Consider the following 22815-nt stretch of genomic DNA (forward strand, 5'->3'; position numbering starts at 1 on the left):
TTTGTTCAGTATTTCATGTTTTCTTACAAAAAGACATTCTTTTATCATTTTCAAAGGATGACTAAATGACACATCAAAATCAGCTTTCCTGTGTGAAATCCAACTTGAAACTTCAAACGAAATATGCAGATAGCCCCTGCAGTTCTGGCTTTTGCCAGTAGAGGTCACTGGTAGTGAATCTTCATGTACTGAACCTAGTTTGCCCAAGTGGTTCAAAACGTCTCAAAAGCTTCATTGACAATAACTAATGGACACCACAGAACTCCAGTCAGGTGTTGAAAGATGATTTATTACCACACAATCAACTGGAAATGTGTCAATAAAAAAACCTTCACAAATATCTGGCACAGAAGGTGAATGGAAAAAAACCTCTTAAAAACAATGTGAGATGAGCAAAGATTTTTCAGTTTACAGTGAATTACACCAACACATGACATTAAATAGTTGTACTAATATTGTTTAAAAAAAAAAAAAAAAAAAATGTTTCTTGAAGCCCAAAAACGAGGCAAAGTGCTGAAAAGTCAGTGGTGGCTTGTTTAGTGTGATTGGATACTCCCAGCTATTTCTGATTGAATTACCTGATAATGACCGGCAAGTTCGTTTGAAAAATCAAACCACTTCATAAATATAACACGTTTGAGTCATTTAAAAGCCTTAAAAATCAATTGAACGTTCAGATAAAACAAACCAAGGCCATTCATTCTTTGGGAACGTTCAAGACGTATTCAAAGTGGCGGCGCGGCAGCGCTTCCCGCATCCAAACGCGAGGGTTGCTGGGTAATGTAGTTTTCAAATAGACTTATGCTTCCCCAGTAGGCTGAGGCAGTGCATCAGGCCCTTCATCCACAAGCAGTGCGCCACGACGAACAGCATTAAGCAGGCGCCGGCCAAGCTGTACACGGCGATGACGGTGCTCTCCTCCGGTAAGAAACACTTGGAGAGCGCGTAGCTGCCCGGTGACACGGACGCCTTTTTGGGAAGAAAATGGACAATTTAAAGGGCAAGTTGACTTGATGCACATGCTAACTTTTAGCATTGTTTAGCGACGAAAAAGAAAACATGACGGAGGGGGAAAAAAACACTAGTTTGCAGTATAATTGTTTAAAAAAAATTATTTGATAGCTTATCTACAATGCAATGAATATTGTCAGTGGTCCTACCGAATTTTGCCAGGCTACCGGATCGCGACCGATGCCATTTTCTCTTGAGCGATGACGGCAGATATAGATATGGGGGGGCAAAACATGTTGATGACCCCGAAACGTAGTGTCAGCAATGAAATTAATTTGCAACATGCATTATACATGGCGGAAAACACCAGACCAGACTGAAAATAGTTTTGCTCTTGCACTCCTCTTTAAAAGAAACTGCTGTTTTTTTAAGTCAAAATAGCTGTTGTGTTTGATAGAACAATATGTCCATATGCTGCCATAGCAGATACAGTGGGGCAAATAAGTATTTAGTCGACCACTAATTGTGCAAGTTCTCCCACTTACCTGTTGAGGTGGTTGCAGCTCAACGTTGCATTCGTAGGAAGAATTGACGGAGAATAAGTTGTCTTTTAGCCAAAACTTGGCGTGTTTAATTTCCACTGACATGCGGATACATTGAAAATATTAGAAAGGCCTGTAATTGTCAACATGGTTAAACCTCAACCATGAGAGACAGAATGTGGGGGGGGAAAAAAACAGAAAATCACATTGTTTGATTTTTAAAGAATTTATTTGCAAATCATGGTGGAAAACAAGTATTTGGTCAATACCAAAAGTTCATCTCAATACTTTGTTATGTACCCTTTGTTGGCAATAACGGAGGCTGAACGTTTTCTGTAACTCTTCACAAGCTTTTCACATACTCTTGCTGGTATTTTGGCCCATTCCTCAATGCAGATCTCCTCTAGATCAGTGATGTTTTAGAGCTGTCGTTGGGCAACACGGACTTTCAACTCCCTCCACAGATTTTCCATTGGGTTGAGATCTGGAGACTGGCTAGGCCACTCCAGGACCTTGAAATGCTTCTTACGAAGCCACTCCTTCGTTGCTCTGGCTGTGTGTTTGGGATCATTGTCATGCTGAAAGACCCAGCCACTTCTCATCTTCAATGGAAGATTTTCTCTCAAAATCTCTCGATACATGGCCCCATTCGTTCTTTCCTTTACACGGATCAGTCGTCCTGGTCCCTTTGCAGAAAAACAGCCCCAAAGAATGATGTTCCCTCCCCCATGCTTCACAGTGGGTATGGTGTTCTTAGAATGCAATTCAGTAATCTTTCTACTCCAAACACGGGAACCTGTGTTTCTACCAAAAAACTTCTATTTTGGTTTCATCTGACCATAACACATTCTCCCAGTCCTTCTTCTGGATCATCCAAATGCTCTCTAGAGAACTGCAGACGGGCCTGGACGTTTACTGGCTTCAGCAGGGGGACACGTCTGGCAGTGCAGGATTTGAGTCCCTGGTTGCGCATTGTGTCACTGATAGTAGCCTTTGTTACTGTGGTCCCAGTTCTCTGTAGGTCATTCACTAGGTCCCCCCGTGTGGTTCTGGGATTTTTGCTCACCGTTCTTGTTATCATTTTGACGCCACGAGGTGAGATCTTGCATGGAGCCCCAGATCGAGGGAGATTATCAGTGGTCTTGTATGTCTTCCATTTTCTAATAATTGCTTCCACAGTTGATTTCTTCACACCAAGCATTTTACCTATTGCAGATTCCGTCTTCCCAGCCTGGTGCAGGTCTACAATTTTGTCTCTGGTGTCCTTCGACAGCTTTTTGGTCTGGGCCATAGTGGAGTTTGGAGTGTGACTGACTGAGATTGTGGACAGGTGTCTTTTATACCGACAATGAGTTAAAACAGGTGCCATTAATACAGGTAACGAGTGGAGCCTCGTTAGACCTCGTTAGAAGAAGTTAGACCTCTTTGACAGCCAGAAATATTGCTTGTTTGTAGGTGACCAAATACTTATTTTCCCCTCTAATTTGAAATCAAACAATGTAATTTTCTGTTTTTTTTTCACATTCTGTCTATCACGGTTGAGGTTTACCCATGTTGACAATTACAGGCCTCTCTAATCTTTTCAAGTAGGAGAACTTGCACAATTGGTGGTTGACTAAATACTTATTTGCCCCACTGTACATGGCGCATTAAGCCTCCAAACTATTTTTAATTTGTCCATTTTACCCTGGAAATGCCCTTTTACTGACGCCACGCAACCGCTTTTGTTTCAACCCAGCCATAGAACGAAGGTAATTAATTATATTATTCAAAATGTCGGTCATTTTTAGCTTAGAATCATTAATTGATGTGTAATATTTTGTTTAAAAAAAAAAGGACTTTACAAAATTATTCACTCGCATATTTTAAACTTTTTAACAAATGACGTAACAATGAAAAAAATGGTGTCTGTAAAAAAGTCACGGATATCTACCTCATAACTATCGCTTAATTGTATTTTTTTGTTACTGTCAGTGCGATGGGCTTTACACTTATTGATGACACTGCGCACAGTAAACACAGGAACATTCAGGTCTTTGGAGATGGACTTGTAGCCTTGAGATGGCCCATGCTTCCTCACAATTTTGCTTCTCAAGTCGTCAGACAGTTCTTTGGTCTTCTTTCTTTTCTCCATGCTCAAAGTGGTACACACAAGGACACAGGACAGAGGTTGAGTCAACTTTAATCCATTTTAACTGGCTGCAAGTGTGATTTAGTTATTGCTACCACCTGTTATGTGCCACAGGTAGGTAACAGGTGGTGTTAATTACACAAATTAGAGATGATTTTTCAAAGGGTGCCAATACTTATGTCCAGCCCATTTTTGGAGATTTGTGTAAAATAATAATGATTGAATTTTTTTTCCCATTCTGTTTTGTGGTTTTTTTATTGCAAGCAAAATAAGTGAAGATATGTCAAAAATGTCATTGCATGTAATTGACTTTCCTATATAAGAATTTAAAATTAAGACTTTACCGTTAAATGTTGTCTAAAAGCTGTAAAGCAATAAAACATATGACAAAAATGAATGAAATGAAAAAAAAAATTATAATTGGTCAAAATTATTTTTCGAAGGCATCATGTGACTAGCAACTTTGAGACGGCCATTTGCTTTGCTTAGCCAAAACCACCTGAGGACAGATTCTGGCTGGAATATTCAGCCAAAAAGGATGCGGCGTCAACTTCTCAAAAAGGTAAGACAGAAAAACGCGCGCGCTCACACACGCACACACACAAAGCTGGATGCCTGTATGTACGAGCATGGGCTAAGCTACTATCCGAGCATATATCTTGTAAGTTAATTTTATTGCTGACACTGCGTTTCGGGGTCATTAACATGTTTTTAAATTTTTACTCTGTAAAACACTTATAACATTAAAATAATTCTTTCCAATCTAATATTTCATAATTTTTATAATTACAGTAAATATTTCTCTAAAAAGGGATGAAAAGTGGAAAAAATAGCATTCAAAGCATAAAAAAATATTTGAAAATGCTGACCTTGATTTTATTCACCCCTTTTTTTAAAGTATGAAATGTTAACATTTTATCAATATGGAACTGGTATTTTGTCGTAAACAAGAGACCCAAAAAAAAATTATTTAGAAAACCAATGCAGCCCAGCCGCAAACTATTTGAGGAGAAGGAAATGGACACCCACCAAAATGAAGCTGGGATTATTCCTGTTCCTCCAGCTGAAAGATGGCACGCTGACTTCCGGGTACTTGTTGTCATGGAGGACCTCGCAGCCGCTGTGGGTGTGGCCGCTCAGGATCAGGCGGGGCTTAAACCACTGCAGCAGCTAAGGACGCCAGACGAGCAAAAACTCTCAACATCATTTCAGCGACATTACGGGAGTGCTCCTCACCCTCTGGGAGGCTTCCTTTGACAGCACGTCGTACTTCTCCCTGAACAGAAGTTTTCGCTCTTCTGGCGGCGCAGCGTCGGCACCAGTGCAGCCCGCGTCGCTAACTCTGTAAAGCGGGTAATGCTACACAGACAAGTTGGAATTTTATTAATATTCCCCGGAGTGATATTTGTTTTCGAGCTTTCATTGACGGCAATAGGTGTTCAATCCGTACAGTCAAAATGGATTGGACGTCTATTGTCATCAGAGGTGGATAGAGTCGCCAAAAACTTTGCTCGAGTAGCGTTACTAGGGTTGGGCATCATTTGAATTTGAGCGATTCCAATACCACGATTTGATTCCAGTTCCAAACGATTCTCGGTTCCGATTTGTTTAGTAGGCAGTAGAGCTGGGAATCTTTGGGCACCTAACGATTCGATTACGATTCAGATGGTCCGATTCGATTCTAAAACGATTATTGATACACCCCCGCCCCCTTTTTTTTTTTTTTTTTTTTTTTTTTTTTTAATATTTTGTACATTTGTTCCAAAATTGTTCAAAAATACTCTCAGGCTAAACCAAACTACTATTTCAGTATCAAGTTAACATATAGCAGTAAACAAATATACAAAAATAACAGTAAATAAAAAACTCCAGCCCCCATTCTGTATCAGCAACTTTAAACTACATTCAATTAATTTAATGTTGTGAATCAACCGTTAAAGTTGTTAAAATTGCTCCCGTTAATCCATAATTTCCCTTTTGTCAACTTTCGACATGTGAAAGTTTTAAAACTATTTTAAAGATAGATTCAAGTCAATATTTTACCGATTTAGGAGTATTTTAGATAAAAAGTTAATTAGGTTTGCTTGGAAGGTTCGCTACAACAGCCTTGCAGAGAAGTGTACTGCTTTAAGATGGCGGCCGTTTACTACGTCTGCATCTAGCTTTTTGTAGATGTGCTGCAAACGCTACCGCTACCGTAGTGCATCTAGTCTTATTGTTATGTCCTCTGGTCTTATGTTGACTACTTTTTGGGTTTAATTTCTTTCTAAGATTGTACATTGTTCATCCGTCCACAGGATGTCGCTATTGTAACTCAGAATCTTAAGTTTTTCTTTGGTATTGCTGTTTGCGCTCGGCTTCCCCTAGTGGCGACTTGCTGTAAGCAGCAGGCAGAAAGAACTTTTTATTTCAGTTGGAAAAGAGGCCTTGAGGTGTTAAGACGTTACACACCTCCTCTGCACCATACATCGTTGGGAACCCTTGACAAAACAAAATCTGTAAGTTTGTACGTTTTAACAATGGGTTAGATGTAATTATGGTGTGTCTATTCTGTTATTTTGTGTATAACATTTGTGTTTTATGTATGTTCCAGTTTTACCACACACACACACACGCGCACACGTTCACGCGAAGAAATAAATGAGAGGAAGGAGTTCGGGCCTCCAAGTTTCTTTGTTGGTTTAGCTCGCTGCCAAAGTCGAGTAGCCATACGCTCGGCTGAGGGCAGAAGAGTAAAAAGATTTTCAACACATCAAGCACCCAAGATGTCTCAGCAAGAAGTTTCACCACCTATCAGCCAAGTGGTCACCAGGTCGGAGGCCAGTCATTCTCATTCTTCACGCCGGTCCAGAACGAGTCAAGCTGCTGCACAAGCACGAGCAGACGCCGAAGCTGCCTACGCCAGAGCACGGTACGCCAAACGCCAAATCGACATGGAGGTCGAGAAGGCACGCATCGAGGCAACACTACACGCTCTGAAGACGGAAGGTGAAGCAGAAGCAGCGCTCGCCGCAGCTAAAGTTTGGGAGGCGACTTTCGAAGAAGAGGAGCGCGCCAAAGTCGACCTCAGCGAGCAAGGGGTATTTTCCAAGACACCCCCCTCCATCAGGCGTGCACAAGAGTATGTGCATGCTCACTTTGACGACCAGCGTGTCCAAGCAGATGGCACACAAACGCCAAACAATGAGCACCTGGTTAGGCACAATGACTCTCAACAACCAGAAAATAGCCCAAAATCAGCTGGTGCTTTTCCACATGTGCGTCACATCGACATCGCTGACGAAGAGCATCTCCAATCTCATCGTGCGAGAACGGACATCTCACACCAGCCTACACCTTCAGCAACCCCACAAAGTGAACTGTCCAATTTAGCAGCCTATCTAGCACGGCGTGATCTGCTGACATCGGGGTTCAAGGTTTTCGACAACCGGCCAGAGTCCTACCTGTCCTGGAAGTCCATGTTCTGCAACGCGACGGAAGGCCTCAATCTCAAGCCCAGCGAAGAGCTCGACCTTCTCACCAAGTGGCTCGGCGGGGAGTCTCTTCAACATGCTCAGAGGATCAGGGCGGTCCACGTGAGTAATCCACAGGCAGGTCTCCAACGTCTGTGGCAGCGGCTAGACAAGACTTATGGCTCTCCAGAGGTAATTGAATCCTCACTCTTCCAACGGTTGCAGACTTTTCCAAGAATCTCCAACAAAGACACTCACTTACTGCAGGAGCTTGCTGATCTTCTGTTAGAGCTATCGTATGCCAAAAGTGAAAGTTATTTGCCGGGTCTTAGCTTTCTCGACACACCAAGGGGCATAAACCCGATAGTTGAAAAACTCCCATATGGACTCCAGGAGTCATGGGTTACACAAGGTACCAAATACAAAAGGGAAAACGGTGCAGTCTATCCACCTTTTTCGTATTTTGTGCGGTTCGTAAATGACTACGCTGAAATGAGAACAGACCCTAGCTTTATGTTACAGTGTTCAAACGTAATAAATCCAAGGGTTGATAAGACATCAGTAAGACGAGACAAATACAGAGTTCCATTGGCGGTGAATAAAATAGAGATCAGTCCGGCTAAATTGACAGCACCCGATCCAGACAAACAATGTCCTATCCACCAAAAACCACATTCACTCGTCAAATGCAGGGGGTTTAGAATGAAAACACTAGACGAAAGAAAGAACATTCTCAAAGAGCACGCCATTTGTTTTAAATGTTGTGCGTCCACAAATCACAGGGCTCGAGACTGTAAAGCTATTATCCAATGCTCAGAATGTGATAGCGATGCTCATGTGTCTGCCATGCATGTCGGTCCACCTCCATGGACACCTCAAGACTTTAATCCCCCAACCCAGAGTCACGGCGGGGAGTCTGAGGGCCCAAATCCTGTGAACACAGCCAGTTGCACAGAAGTATGTGGGCAAGGCGTAAAAGGAAAATCATGCTCAAAGATCTGTTTAGTTAATGTATATCGCCGAACTTCTCCAGAAAAGAAAAAGAGGGTATATGCCATGTTGGATGATCAGAGCAATTCATCCTTAGCCAGATCTGCGTTTTTTGACATGTTTAATGTGCAAGGTACCATATTCCCATACACCATGAGAACATGTGCAGGTTTATCAGAGACACAAGGTCGTAAAGCTGATGGCTTTGTTGTAGAAGATGTAGATGGTAAGGTCTCCATGATGCTGCCTACAATAACAGAATGTGATCAGATTCCAGATAATAGAGACGAAATTCCCAGCCCTGAGGTAGCAGCAGCTCACCCTCATTTGCGATCAATCGCTTCACAGATTCCTCCTCTCGACCCATCGGCAGACATTCTTCTGCTCCTGGGAAGGGACATCATTCAGGCTCATAAAGTTCGTGGTCAGGTAAATGGGCCAAACAATGCACCTCATGCCCAGCGTCTCGATTTAGGATGGGTTGTCATAGGTGATGTCTGTCTCTCTGGAGCTCATAAACCCACATTGAACTCATTTAAGACGAACGTTCTAAACAGTGGACGTCCCACGTTCCTCAGTCCTTGCGAAAACACAATCGTTATCAAAGAGAAATACACCAAAAACGATCCACTAAACACACAAGCGGAACTAGGACAACATATTTTCCAACAAACAACAAATGACGACAAAGTTGCACTTTCGGCAGAAGATGCGTTGTTCCTAGACATTATGCACAACAACTTTGCTAAAGATGAGGCGAATAACTGGGTAGCTCCACTTCCATTCCGCTCACCTAGGCGGCGCCTACCTGACAATCGGGAGCAGGCCTACAATCGTTTAATGTCGCTCCGCAAAACGCTGAGAAGAAAACCTGAAATGAGAGCGCATTACGCTGAGTTTATGGAGAAAATATTCAGCAAGGGCCATGCCGAACCAGCGCCCGCACTGGCGCCAGATCAAGAGTGCTGGTATCTCCCTAGTTTTGGCGTTTACCACCCGCAAAAGCCAGAAAAAATTAGGGTAGTCTTTGATTCGAGTGCTCAACTTGACAATGTTTCTCTCAATGACGTGCTCCTCAAGGGACCAGATCTTAACAACACTCTCGTAGGAGTTCTGATGCGGTTTAGGTCCGACCCATACGCCGTTATGGCAGATGTGGAGCATATGTTTCACAACTTTATAGTACGAGAAGACCACCGTAACTACCTTCGTTTCTTGTGGTTCCAAAATCATGACCTTGATGGAAAAGTGCAAGAATTTAGGATGACTGTCCATGTGTTTGGTAATTGTCCTTCCCCATCAGTCGCCATCTTTGGACTGAAAAGAACAGCCATAGAAGGAGAAATGGAATTTGGCAGTGACGCAAAAGAATTCATTGAACGGCACTTCTATGTAGATGATGGGCTAAAGTCATTCTCTTCCATAGAGCAGGCCATTGATGTTCTTAGTAGGGCACAGAAGATGCTGGCTCAGTGTAACATACGCCTGCACAAAATCTCATCCAATTGTCCTCTCATAACAGGAGCCTTTCCAACCGAAGATCGTGCTGTAGGCATGCAAGGTCTTGACATTGGGCAGACTACCCCACCAATGCAGCGCAGTTTGGGCTTAGGATGGGAGCTGTTGACTGACCAATTCAAGTTCCAAGTAAGAGTAAATGAAAGGCCGTTCACAAAAAGGGGAGTTCTGTCAGTTATCAACAGTGTGTTCGACCCACTTGGTTTTGCTATTCCAGTAATCGTAGGGGGTAGAACCATACTCAGAGACATTTCCACAAATGTTTCAGAGTGGGACACTGAACTGCCAAAAGACAAATTAGAACAGTGGCAAAAGTGGAAAAGTTCCCTCGGACACCTACAACATCTTGAAATTCCCAGAATGTACACTTCAATACCGCTGTCTGCAGCCCAAAGAATAGAGATTGACGTTTTTTGTGATGCTTCCACAAAAGCCGTAGGTGCGGTAGCCTACCTCAAACTCACAAATGAGGACGGACACAGCGAAGTGGGATTCCTCCTCGGCAAAGCACGTTTAGCTCCTAAACCAGACATCACCATACCCCGACTTGAACTCTGTGCAGCAGTCCTGGCCGTGGAAGTAGCAGAGTTGGTTCTAGAGGAGCTGGATGTCACAGTCGATCAGGTGAATCTTTACACAGACTCAAAGGTAGTGCTTGGGTACATCTCAAACACCAAGAGACGCTTTCACGTTTATGTGCACAACAGAGTCGAACGCATCAGGCGCTTTGCACAAACTCACCAGTGGCATTACGTGCCCACACACTTAAATCCGGCAGACCATGCCACACGAGCGTTGCCCGCTGAGCAGCTCTCCAGCTCCACCTGGCTCAGAGGCCCAGCTTTCCTCTCCAGGTTGGACCAAAGTCAAGTTCGAAGTCAAACCTTCGATCTCATAGACCCAGAGACTGACTGTGAGTTGCGTCCTGAGGTAACAACTTGCACTACCACCCTATCAAAAGGCCAGTTTAATAGTGCCAGATTTGAAAGGTTTTCAAGTTGGAAGGTGCTGCAAAAGGCTATTGCCAAACTCCAACATATAGCTCAATCATTCAAGAACAACTCTGAGGTTTCCTGTCGTGGCTGGCACAACTGCAACAAACATTTAACTGAAAAGTCACTGCAACTAGCCAAGACCACGATCATTCGCACCGTTCAAAGAGAGGTCTTCGCAGAAGATATTGGATGCATTGAAAAAGGCACAGCTTTAAAAAACTCAAGTCCACTCAGCAAACTGAATCCATTTGTTGACACGCAAGGGCTCCTTAAAGTTGGAGGCCGACTAAAGAAAGCACAGTTGTCTGCAGAAGAAACCAATCCCATACTAATCCCTGGAAAGCACCATCTTGCTCAGCTCATAATAAGACACTTTCACGAAAAATTATGTCACCAGGGAAGGCATTTCACGGAGGGAGCAGTCAGAGCAGGGGGCTTTTGGATTGTGGGAGGAAAAAGAGCAGTAAGCAGTGTGATTTTCAAGTGCATCACATGCCGCAAATTAAGGGGCAGGCAACCTGAACAGATCATGGCTGAGCTACCTGAAGACAGGCTGTCCACGGACCCTCCTTTCACAAATGTAGGCCTTGATGTGTTCGGTCCCTGGTCCGTTACAGTGAGAAGAACGCGTGGTGCTAATGCAGATGCTAAAAGATGGGCAGTCATATTCACCTGCATGAGTACACGTGCAATTCATATTGAAGTGATTGAGTCAATGGACACATCGTCATTCATTAATGCACTGCGTCGTTTCTTTGCCATCCGAGGTGGTGCCAAACTCTTGAGATCTGATTGTGGGACAAATTTTGTGAGTGCCTGCAAAGAGCTCCAAATAGACAAACTAGGCTGTCACAATGACAAAATAGGCACATTCTTGAAAGACAGTGCGTGCAAATGGCAGTTTAATCCTCCACATGCATCCCATATGGCTGGTTCCTGGGAACGCATGATCGGCGTCACCCGAAAAATCCTCAATGCAATGCTCCTTGAACATCCATATGGGAAGCTCACACATGAAGTACTCGTAACATTGTTAGCTGAAGTCACCGCAATTGTAAATGCCCGTCCGCTAACAGCCGTTTCTACAGATCCCGAAAACCCAGTCATTCTTACTCCTGCGATGCTACTCACGCAAAAGGTTGGCACACCACCGATTCCACCAGGGCAGTTTCAGACCAGTGACCTATTCAAAGCCCAATGGAAGCGCGTGCAGTACTTAGCTAATGTTTTCTGGAGTCGTTGGCAGAAAGAATACATCGCAGGCTTGCAGGTTCGTCGCAAGTGGAAAATAAAAAAGCCGAACCTTCAAATGGGCGACGTTGTTTTAATGAGGGAGTCTCTGGAACATAGGAATAATTGGCCACTCGGACTGATCACAAAATCTTTCCCAAGTGAGGACGGTAATGTCAGAAAAGTTGAGGTTAAGATTTGCCGAAACGGCGAGAATAGGTTTTACATTCGCCCAATTCGTGAAGTTGTGCTTTTGATGTTTAAGGATAGCATGTAAAACGAGTTATTGTTGTGTATCGTTCATTAGTTAAGAGCTGACATCTTGCAGATGTCAGGCGGGGAGTGTTATGTCCTCTGGTCTTATGTTGACTACTTTTTGGGTTTAATTTCTTTCTAAGATTGTACATTGTTCATCCGTCCACAGGATGTCGCTATTGTAACTCAGAATCTTAAGTTTTTCTTTGGTATTGCTGTTTGCGCTCGGCTTCCCCTAGTGGCGACTTGCTGTAAGCAGCAGGCAGAAAGAACTTTTTATTTCAGTTGGAAAAGAGGCCTTGAGGTGTTAAGACGTTACACACCTCCTCTGCACCATACATCGTTGGGAACCCTTGACAAAACAAAATCTGTAAGTTTGTACGTTTTAACAATGGGTTAGATGTAATTATGGTGTGTCTATTCTGTTATTTTGTGTATAACATTTGTGTTTTATGTATGTTCCAGTTTTACCACACACACACACACGCGCACACGTTCACGCGAAGAAATAAATGAGAGGAAGGAGTTCGGGCCTCCAAGTTTCTTTGTTGGTTTAGCTCGCTGCCAAAGTCGAGTAGCCATACGCTCGGCTGAGGGCAGAAGATATAAATGATATCTACCGTAACATTATGTGGATGACGTACTTTTGTAGCAGCTTCAGGTATGTTGTTGTGTTTTTTTATCTCGTGGCATGAGTTGAGCTAGAGCCGTGAGTTGAGCATTGGCATTACCCGAGGGGCCGGGTAATGAGAAGCATGATGTTTAGCTACTCTCGCTCCGTTGCTCATTGACTGCGCGGCGCGCTGAGTGTGTTGTACTTCGGCTTTACTTGGCATATTTCAATAATCGGAATTTGGATGTTTGTGAATCGTTCTCGAATCTTCCACGGCCGAATCGCGAATAATCTAAGAATCGGAAATTTTGCACACCTCTAGTAGGCAGTGTAACAATTATTGCATAGTTTATATTAATTTCTTCCCAATTCTTTTTTAAATTATATGAACTTTCAGTTAACTCTGCTATGAATTTCTCACAGGGCTATTTTTAATTTGTATATGGCGAAAAACAGACAAGACTGAAAAAGCAGTTTCTGCTCTTGTACTCCTCTTTAAAAGAAACTGCTGTATTTTAAGCCAAAAGAACTGTTGTGTTTGACAGAACAATATGTCTATATGCTGCCATAGCAGATTCGTGGCGCATTAAGCCCCCAAACTTTTTAATTTGTCCATTTTACCCTGAAAACCCCCGTTTACAGACGTCGCGCAACCCCTTTTGTTTCAACCCACCCATAAAACGAAGGCAATTAATTATATTATTCAAAATGTCTGTCGTTTTTAGCTTAGAATCATTAATTGATATCGCATATTTCGTTTAAAAAAAACAACAACAACAACAAAAAACAACTTTTAAAAATGATTCACTCACATAATTCCCATTAGCAGTCCTGGTGCATCTTGTCTATCCGTCCTGGGAGTGAATCTCTCCTGACTGTGGTTCTCCCCAAGGTTTCTCATTTTTTCCAAATGGTTTTTGGAGTTTTTCCTTGCCGACATGGAGGGTCTAAGGATGAGGGATGCCCAGGACTTTGACTAGAACTTTATTTATTCATCTACTGTTTCTGACTGTTTATCATATTGCCTCTGCAAAGTCCTTTAAGACAACCTTGTTGTGATTTAGGGCTATACAAATAAAATTGAATTGAAAAGAATATTTTAAACTTGTAAATGAATTATGTCAAAATGAAAAAAATGGCGTCTGTAAAAAAGTAGGATATCTACCTCATAACTATCGCGTAATTGTATTTTTTTTTGTTACTGTCGCATTTTCTCCAATTTCTTAGATGATAAATAATCGATCCAAACAAAGAAAAATTGAAGAAAAAAAATGTTTAAAAGGGTAAATATATGAAAAAGAAAATCTCGACCACTCCTTGATGTCTGCGATTTCTGCATCGCGACCCTTATTATATTACCATATTTCACCCATAAAATCCCCCCAAAACCCAGCTGTGGCCATTCACAGCTGTGTCTTGACACAGCTTGTTTGGATCCAAACAAGGTAAGTAAGCAATAATATCTCGTTAAAGTCATGGCGTCTGTAATTATGCTCTCGCATGCTCTCACCTCCAGATAGGGTTTTGCTGTTTAAAAAACATTAAAAAAAAAACAGAAAAAATTCCCTCCTGTTCAAATTTTTTCTTCCCCCAGAAAATTGAGATTTTAAGCTTTCCAATGATGTATCCCACATGCATATCGGACAATTTTGAAAGTTGGCTAAATTTGGAGTCTCAGTGCGGAACTTCAAGTCACCTGAGTGTTTTCCACCAAATAAATTTCAGTTTTTGAACTTGAATATAATGACGTTTCTTTTCACAGGAGTGCACTTTCACAAAGATGTTTATATTTTCAAAAGCTCAAACAGAAGACATTTACACATATTCTTTTGCCTATGTTTTAGAATGTCTTATGTTGCAGGCATTTATTATATTGCATCTTTTGTTTTAGGTGGTATTTCTACAAGTTAGTTAAGAGCTGACATTTTGCAGATGTCAGGCAGGGAATGTTCTGTCCCTTGGTTTTAAAGTGCGTATGACACCAAAAAGCATGTTTATTTCATATTTCACGCGGTGTTTTATGCTCCTGAATGAATTGGATCACACAGACGTTACACAGCTCCTCGGCACTACACATCGTGAGGAACCCTTGATAAAACAAAATCTTAAATTTTCACATTTTAACAGAGGGTCTGATATCATTTCGTTGTGTTTATTCTATTACTTTCTTGTCATTTATGTGAATCGATAGAACACATTTTTGTGCTAAGCTAAATTAGCCACTTAATTTTATTTGCTCATAACGGAGCTTGTCTTCACGTGGATTCTTCTTTGTGGTTTTCGGAAGCTATTTTTTCCCGTAGGCGGTCAGAGCATCGAAACTTGGAATCGAAATAAAAATATTCGAACGCTTCTAGGAGAACTGGAGTGTTAGTACCGGATCCCATCGATGCCCAACCCTAAGTGTTACTTCAAAATAATATTTCATAAGTAAAAGTAGGGATCCAAAAGATTAACTCAAGTACAAGTGTTCAGTGAAAAGTAGTCAAGTAATGAGTGACATTGTCAGTAATCACTGTAAATGAAACGCATTTCTACCCACCTCTGATTGTCGTCAATGGTAGCAAAGACATTTTCTCATACCTGAAGCATAATGGGTGCTGTGGGTGGGTACACCTGCGCACCCTCACAGCCGTCTCCCGAATTCTGTGTAAAAAAATATGCATTAGTTTTGGTTGGTTTGCTTGGTTCTTGGTGCACCGACTTGCTCCCGACTTACCTGAAGAGAACAGTTGAGGTCCCTGGAAAGCCTGATGAGCTCCTTCTCCACAGATTGGCAGATGGGGCAACCGTCGCCGTGCAGTGCCACACTGTTTACCAGCAGGAAGCTAGAAAAACCCAAACTTAACTGGTACTCGTGCAAGATTTTGCTTGTCAAAATATAACGAGAGGGCTCACTTGACTCCGTTTTTGGTGACCATTCTGGTGGAGGAGGCATTGAAGACCTTCTCAAATCGCTGCAACTTGAACCAGTCCATCCTGCAGGGGGCGACCACCACATCAAAAATATGCAAAAATATTGAATTAACAATATGGAAGAATATGGAGGAAATATTGAACACTGTACAACTAGGGCTGTCCTAAATTTTCTAATTTATTCTAATTTAATTTTCTCCCGATTAGTCAGCTATTTTTACGAATAGTCGACTAATCTAATAATTCCCCCCACACTTTTTTTTTTTTTGATTTAGCACAGAAATTTTTGATGATGCTTATTTATTCGCAAAAACATTTTGGAACACTTAAACTCTTTCTTAAAGTACAAATAAACACATAAATAACTACGATACACAATGACAATAAACAATGAGGTCAAAGGCTGATAGTATTAACAAGTGCGAAAGAATGGAAAGTAAACAAATTCAGAACACTGACTTTCCAACATGATTCAAAACAATTCTTAAAGGGGATGTTTCGGCAAAGGGGGTGTGAGACATCAATAGAACCGTTATGCGCCAAGATAACAAATATTGATAAAGTTAACAAAAAAATCAATCACATTAATGAGCAATTATCGAAAATAGATCGAAAATGACGAACACTACCGAAAGTGTTCCGGAAACAGCCGAATGGGGCGGCGACGTCACGACAAGTGATTGAAAGTCGAGGCGGAGCTAGGTGCCATTGTTTTTTAACGACGAGAGAGTAGCGTTGGGGTTTGTTTGACCAAAACATCACAACAATGGTTCAAAACTGCTGTGCTATGTGGTGTACAAATAGTTGTTTATCGGAATATAGTATCCATGAGTTCCTGAACGCGAAAAAAAAAGCTGGACTACACAGAAAATGGGTAAAGTTCGTCCGTGCAAAGAGGGCTAATTTTCTAGACACAGCCTCCGGCACGCTTTTCTGTGGTGCGCATTTTCCAACTGAAAGCTTCTCGAACTATGGACAAGAGAAATCGGGTTTTGCTAAAAGATTGCTGCTCAAAGGAGATGCGGTGCCGACCATAGATGCACAGCCACCTAAATGTCCCGAGATATCAAGAGAGAGACGATGACTGCTAAAGGAGGCTAAAGCTACGCAAAGAAGGGAGCAGCCAAGCTTGAAATGGCCAGAGTGAGTACTCTTTTATAATTAATAAAAAAAAATGTCACGCCTTTGGATACAGGACTCGACACATGTATAAATGATCGTTCGTAAAATATATAGAACAAATCCTCTGATCCCGTTCATATTTGTGTCTGTTGGCAGAGCGAAAAGCTATGATAGCGCAATAAATTATAATTATTCTATGCATTCCTTTATTTTGCAGTCACGGTGTATCAGCTTCACAAAAAGAAATGCTAAACAAATCATTGGTGTTTCCCACACGATCTGCTGCCGATGTTTCATCAGTGTCATTGCTCCCCTCAATGACCGTTTCATTACGCTGCATTGGCGTTCGTTTGGGCTCAAATTGGTCACCTATAACACCGATTAAAGCTTTGCAACTCTCCTCGTCACCATTAGATGAACATTCGTTACGTCCTTCTACGTCGGATTCGTCGCTGAAACTAGAAACGAAATTGACTGCCATCATCGCCGCCATTCAGTATTAAAGCACTGAGCCTTTTTCTTGTTGAAGAAACAGCCCTCACTGCCAACTCTGAATTCTCTTTTATTGACAACGAGCGGTGTTTCTTCATGAGGGAACCTGGAATATGTGCAGGACGAACACAATGCATCAGCATAAACAGCTCAAAACACCCCTAATTCTCCCCACACTAGAAGGAATTATATTGATGCAGACAGGCGCTGCCCCCCTAGTGGCCGGTGGCACTCTCTTCACTTGACGTGACGTCACGCACACAATCTGCCAGATCTCGGGCGCCGGTCGTTTTAGCTTGACAATCGAGCCAAATTTCTCTCATTTTCTTGTGTGTAATTACACGAAGTGGCATGATATGAATACAAAAGGCATGCGTTTATGGATAAATGATGGAATATCAAAATTTTCCCAGGGCGCTACATCCCCTTTAAAAAAATATCTAGCATTAATATTATTGTATACTACTATATATAACAGTAGTACAGTATAATAATTATTCATTGCCAATCAGATTTGTCATCAAGGATGTCATTTTAAAGCTATTCTTAGTGTAGAATTTAAATTCTGAAGTATGTGGGATTAACTCCAGAAATCGTTATTTATATGACGAACATGACGTGCTTTTATTTTGAAATGCTCACCGGAAGCACGTTCGGTAACCGCTAACTCAAAGCGCAAAGCTCTTTTTGTCATTGCATGTGGTGTCAGTAATCAATTAATTTTTTTCTTTTTTTTTTCGTTTGCAAGTGCTGTTAACCAGCAATTTTTCATGTTTGAAATTTACCCTTTAACTGCAAGTTTGCGTTTTGGAGAAGACTGCCAATGTTTTATAGCAGGCTAAAGTAGGTTGTCTTTTTTCCCCCCATTAGCCTCAGTGTAGCAATGCTAACGTTTGCACTGTTTAATATAGATGAGTTTCCTTATTTTGTATATCTGAACTTTTAATTCTACGGAGTTGAAGACCAATAAACATCTGAGAAAGGCACTGTTGTCTCATATGCTATCAGCACGCACGCACAAATGTATGCACACACGCAGCGATAAAACGCAGCCGTGAAAATTACCACCCTCATTTTTATTTACCGTGCAATAAACGGACTCATTGCGTATCGCGACTGGCTTAGCAACTTCAATAAAACATGTCATTAGTTAGTTAGATGGCCTTACGATCTGCTAGCTTGTAACTGTCTCCAGTCGTTTTCCAAATTTACAACTGGGTGACGGCGCTTTAGGTGTTCATTCACGGCCGACGTGCAGCCAAACTTGGCATTGAAGAAACAGGACACAACAGTGTACCCTCCTTTGTTTTGTTGAAATAAGTCAATGTTTTGGCCTCTCTGGTGCGCTTATTTGGCTTTGTGTGCTTTCCCCGCTTGCATACCAAGCACCCGACATTAAAAACTCTTTTAAAAAATTTTCTTCTCGGAACTACACAATTCGTGTAGGTCACCCTTTTTGACTTCAAAACGGCAAATTTTGCCGAAAGGTGAGATATTCTCCTGCCTGTGAGTTGATCACGAATAAACGTCCAAGTCATTTGAACTGGGAGGGATGAAGGCGAATGTATTTGTCTATCGCCGTTAATGTTAAGGGCTTTAAATTGGTAAATTATTCAAGTCATGAAAACCTGGTGTTTAAACAGTGTAATATTGTGAAATGGAAATTTCAAGTTATTCGCAGCCATTGACAATAAATAGACATCAAATGAAGCCCTCACAGTTCGAAGTCAGAGGAAGCCAATGAGTTAACAGGCAGTTTTAAAACAGATGCAGTTTTCATGACATTGCAAAAAAACATTTATCCTTCCTTTTCACAAGTCGGTACACTTTTTCTGCCGAGAAATCGGACCACAAATGACCACAAGTGCAGGAAATTGCACTCGTAAACATTGCATGTGTAGGTTAAAGCTTGTGTTTGACAGTTTGATAGCATTTCCGTTCATTTCATTTTATCTATAACAAAAAGTCACAAATAGGGCTTTAAACTATATATAATTGGATGAAAATACAAGTTTCTGGAAAAAAAAGTGATGTTTGTTTTTCAGCCATCAGTATTCAAAATCAAAATTCGGACATCTCTTGTTGGTAGTCAATTCACCTCTGCTCATTCTCATCAACTTCCATCTCTCTTTCACCTCTTCCTACATTCTGCTGCTCTACTTTTTCTGGACAGAAATGGGGATATATCACGGTAACTGTGATGCAATTAATCGGTGTTTCTCAACTGGTAGGTTGTGACCTAAAAGTGGTTTACCTCCCTCATTCCGCCTTGTTGATTTATCCTTGCTGCGAGCAAATAACTTTCCAATATCCATTTGCAAGAGTAATGCTGTTTGAGTCAAATAGAAAAAAAAATACGATGAGCACACATACAAAATAGTTAGAGGTTATGAAGTGGTATGAAAAAGTATCTGAACCTTTTGGAATTTTCACACATATCTGCATAAAATCACCATCAAATGTGATCTGATCTTTGTCAAAATCACACAGATGAAAATACAGCGTCTGCTTTAACTAAAACTACCCAAACATTTATAGGTTTTCATTAGGGCTGTCAAAATTACCGCATTAACGAGCGGTAATTAATTTTTTGTTATTAATCACGTTAAAATATTTGACGCAATTAACGCACTTGCCCAGCTCAGACAGAATTAAACGACAGAAGAGTGAAAGGCCCACTTGTTAATTGTGTTTTGCGGAGTTTTGCTGCCCTCTGCTGGCGCTTGGGTGCGACTGATTTTATAGGCTTCAGCACCCAGGAGCATTGTGTAAGTAATTATTGACATCAACAATGGCGGGCTACTAGTTTATTTTTTGATTGAAATTTTTACAAATTTTATTAAAATGAAAACATTAAGAGGGGTTTTAATATAAAATTTCTTTAACTTGTACTAACATTTTTCTTTTAAGAACAAGTCTTTCTATCCATGGACCGCTTTAACAGAATGTTAATAATGTTAATGCCATCTTGTTGATTTATTGTTATAATAAACAAATACAGTCCTTATGTACCACATGTTGGATATATATATATATCCATCTTGTGTCTTATCTTTCCATTCCAACAATAATTTACAGAAAAATATGGCATATTATATAGATGGTTTGAATTGCGATTAATTGCGATTAATTACGATTAATTAATTTTTAAGCTGTAATTAACTTGATAAAAAATTTTAATCGTTTGACAGCCCTAGTTTTCATACTTTTAATGAGGATAGCAATAGCATACAAACAATGACAGAAGGGGGGAAATTAAATAAGTGAACCTTCTGCCTAAGGAGACTTAAAGAGGAAACAATTTATTACCCTACAGTTTAAGTCAGGTGTGTGCCCGATCACTGATGAGTGGTTTAAAGCTGCCCTGCCCACTATAAAACACACACCTGGTAAGAACTGTCTTGATGAGAAGCATTGTCTGATGGGCATCATGGCTCGGTCAAAAGAGCTGTCGGAAGACCTGCGATCAAGGATTGTTGATTTGTATAAAGCTGGGAAAGGATACAAAACCAGCTCTAAAAGTCTAGATGTTCATCAATCGACAGTCAGAGAAGTAAGTCTACAAATGGAGAGATTTTGGCACTGTTGCTTCTCTCCTAAGGAGTGGCCGCCCTCCAAAGATGACGCCAAGAGATCAGCATGGAGTACTCAGAGAGGTAAAAAGAACCCTAACGTGTCTGCTAAGGACTTACGGAAATCACTGGCACAGTCCAATATCTCTATGCACATATCAACAAACTGGCCAAAAATGGTGTTCATGGGTTGACTCCACGGAGGAAGCCATTGCTGTCTAAAAAAAATATTGTTGCATGTTTAATGTTCGCAAAAAGGCACTTGGACACTCTACAGATGTTTTGGCAAAATATTTTGTGGACTGATGAAACCAAAGTTGAATTATTTGGGAGTAACCCACAACGTGATGTGTGGAGGAAAAATGGAACAGCTCACCAACATCAACACCTCATCCCCACCGTAAAGCATGGTGGAGGGAGCATCATGATTTGGGGCTGTTTTGCTACCTCAGGACCTGGACAACTTGCAATCATTATCGGAAGAATGTATTCAAAAGTTTATCAGGATATTTTGCAGGAAACTCTGAGGCCGTCTGTCAGACAGTTGAAGCTAAAAAAGAGGATCTATGCTGCAACAAGACGATGATCCAAAACACAGATGTAAATCAACTTCAGAATGGTTTCAGAAGAACAAAATACGCGTTCTGGAGTGGCCAAGTCCCGACCTTAACCCCATTGAGATGCTGTGGCATGACCTAAAGACTCCGATTCATGCCAGACATCCCAGGAATCTGAGTGAACTACAGCAGTTTTGTAGAGAAGTATGGGCCAAGATTAGTCCTGATCGATGTGCCAGACTGATCTGCAGCTACAGGAAACGTCTGGTTGAAGTTATTGCTGCCAAAGGGGTGGCAATAAAATATTAAATGTGATGGTTCACTTACTTATCCCCCCCCCCCCCCCCGTCATTGTTTGCATACTATCCTCATTAAAATATGAAAACCTATAAATGTTTGGGTGGTTTTAGTTAAAGCAGACATTGTTTTTTTCATCTGTGTGATTTTGACAAATATCAACTCACATTTGATGGTGATTTTATGTAGAAATGTGAAAAATTCCAAAAGGTTCAGATACTTTTTCATACCACTGTATCCCAAAGGCAGGCAGTTAATTCATGCAGATTGATTCTGTTCATAACCTTTTTGTTGACTTCTGATATGGAGACCTTGGAACGAGTTTGCCTCTTCGCCTGAGTGTTTGTTTCGCCTTGCTGTTTTGATTGCTGTCAACCCAATAAATTGTCCATTTGTATTTGGTGAGCCTTCTTTTAACCTTTCAAAATGGAGTCAGTACAAAGGGGTAAGACTAAGGTGAACACGCAGTTTGCCTTTCTGGCCGGATTGCCTGGGTCCCGCCAGCCCGGCCCGTTGGAGCTGTGCCAGCGCGGGTCCAGCGGTCAGATCCCTTTAAAACTAAAGTCAGTCCATGAAAGTCTCCTGGTTTCAAATGCAACACTACCTCCCCCTCCTCGCCTGGTCGACGGTGGTCCTGTCGACATTGTTCACCGCCTGCTCAAGTCACGCTGGCAGGGCAGGGGCCTCCAATTTCTGGTGGACTGGTAGGGAAACGGTCCTGAGGAGAGTATGCGGATCCCAGCTGGGCGGATTTTAGATCGGACCCTCATATCAGACTTCCACCGCCTCCATCCTGAGCAGCCGTCCGTCCGGAGGGTCGATCTAGAGTGGCTTGCTCTCAGCACATGCCTGCGTCTTGCTCTGACTCTGAGCCCAATCCGGTGCCATCAGAAGTTGAATCCTCCACTGGCTAGGAAGAGATTGAGCCGATGCCCTCTATGGATGAGGCCATGGACTCTCACAGGTCGAAGGAGTATTAACCCTCTTCCTGTTTCCTCTCTGCCCTCCCTGCTCTGTGGCTCGATTCTTGGGACTTCTGGGGCCGTACCTTGAGAGGGAGGGTTCTGTCATGTGTCTGGCCCTTCTCCACTATTTGTCAGCATATTCCACTGGTGTCAAACTAATTCCATAAAGGGCCATGATGGTCCCTGATTTCGTTCCAACCAATGAAGAGGTCAGCTT

The 22815-nt window shown here is 41.7% G+C and overlaps 1 protein-coding gene across 1 annotated transcript in view; it reads right to left on the minus strand.

Moving 5' to 3' along the window:
* Positions 1–268: 268 nt before the first annotated feature.
* mppe1 (metallophosphoesterase 1) overlaps positions 269–22815 on the minus strand; it is a 41225-nt gene continuing 18678 nt past the window's right edge. Inside the window, exons 4-9 of the mRNA XM_057857512.1 lie at positions 15576–15656; positions 15397–15505; positions 15261–15323; positions 4861–4983; positions 4654–4794; positions 269–969 (exon numbers count right to left, since the gene is read on the minus strand). Of these exons, the coding sequence (XP_057713495.1) occupies positions 790–969; positions 4654–4794; positions 4861–4983; positions 15261–15323; positions 15397–15505; positions 15576–15656 (697 nt within the window). The 3' untranslated portion in view covers positions 269–789. The remainder of the gene's footprint in view (positions 970–4653; positions 4795–4860; positions 4984–15260; positions 15324–15396; positions 15506–15575; positions 15657–22815) is intronic.

This window comes from Corythoichthys intestinalis, chromosome 14 (assembly GCF_030265065.1).
Source record: "Corythoichthys intestinalis isolate RoL2023-P3 chromosome 14, ASM3026506v1, whole genome shotgun sequence".
NCBI lineage: Eukaryota > Metazoa > Chordata > Actinopteri > Syngnathiformes > Syngnathidae > Corythoichthys > Corythoichthys intestinalis.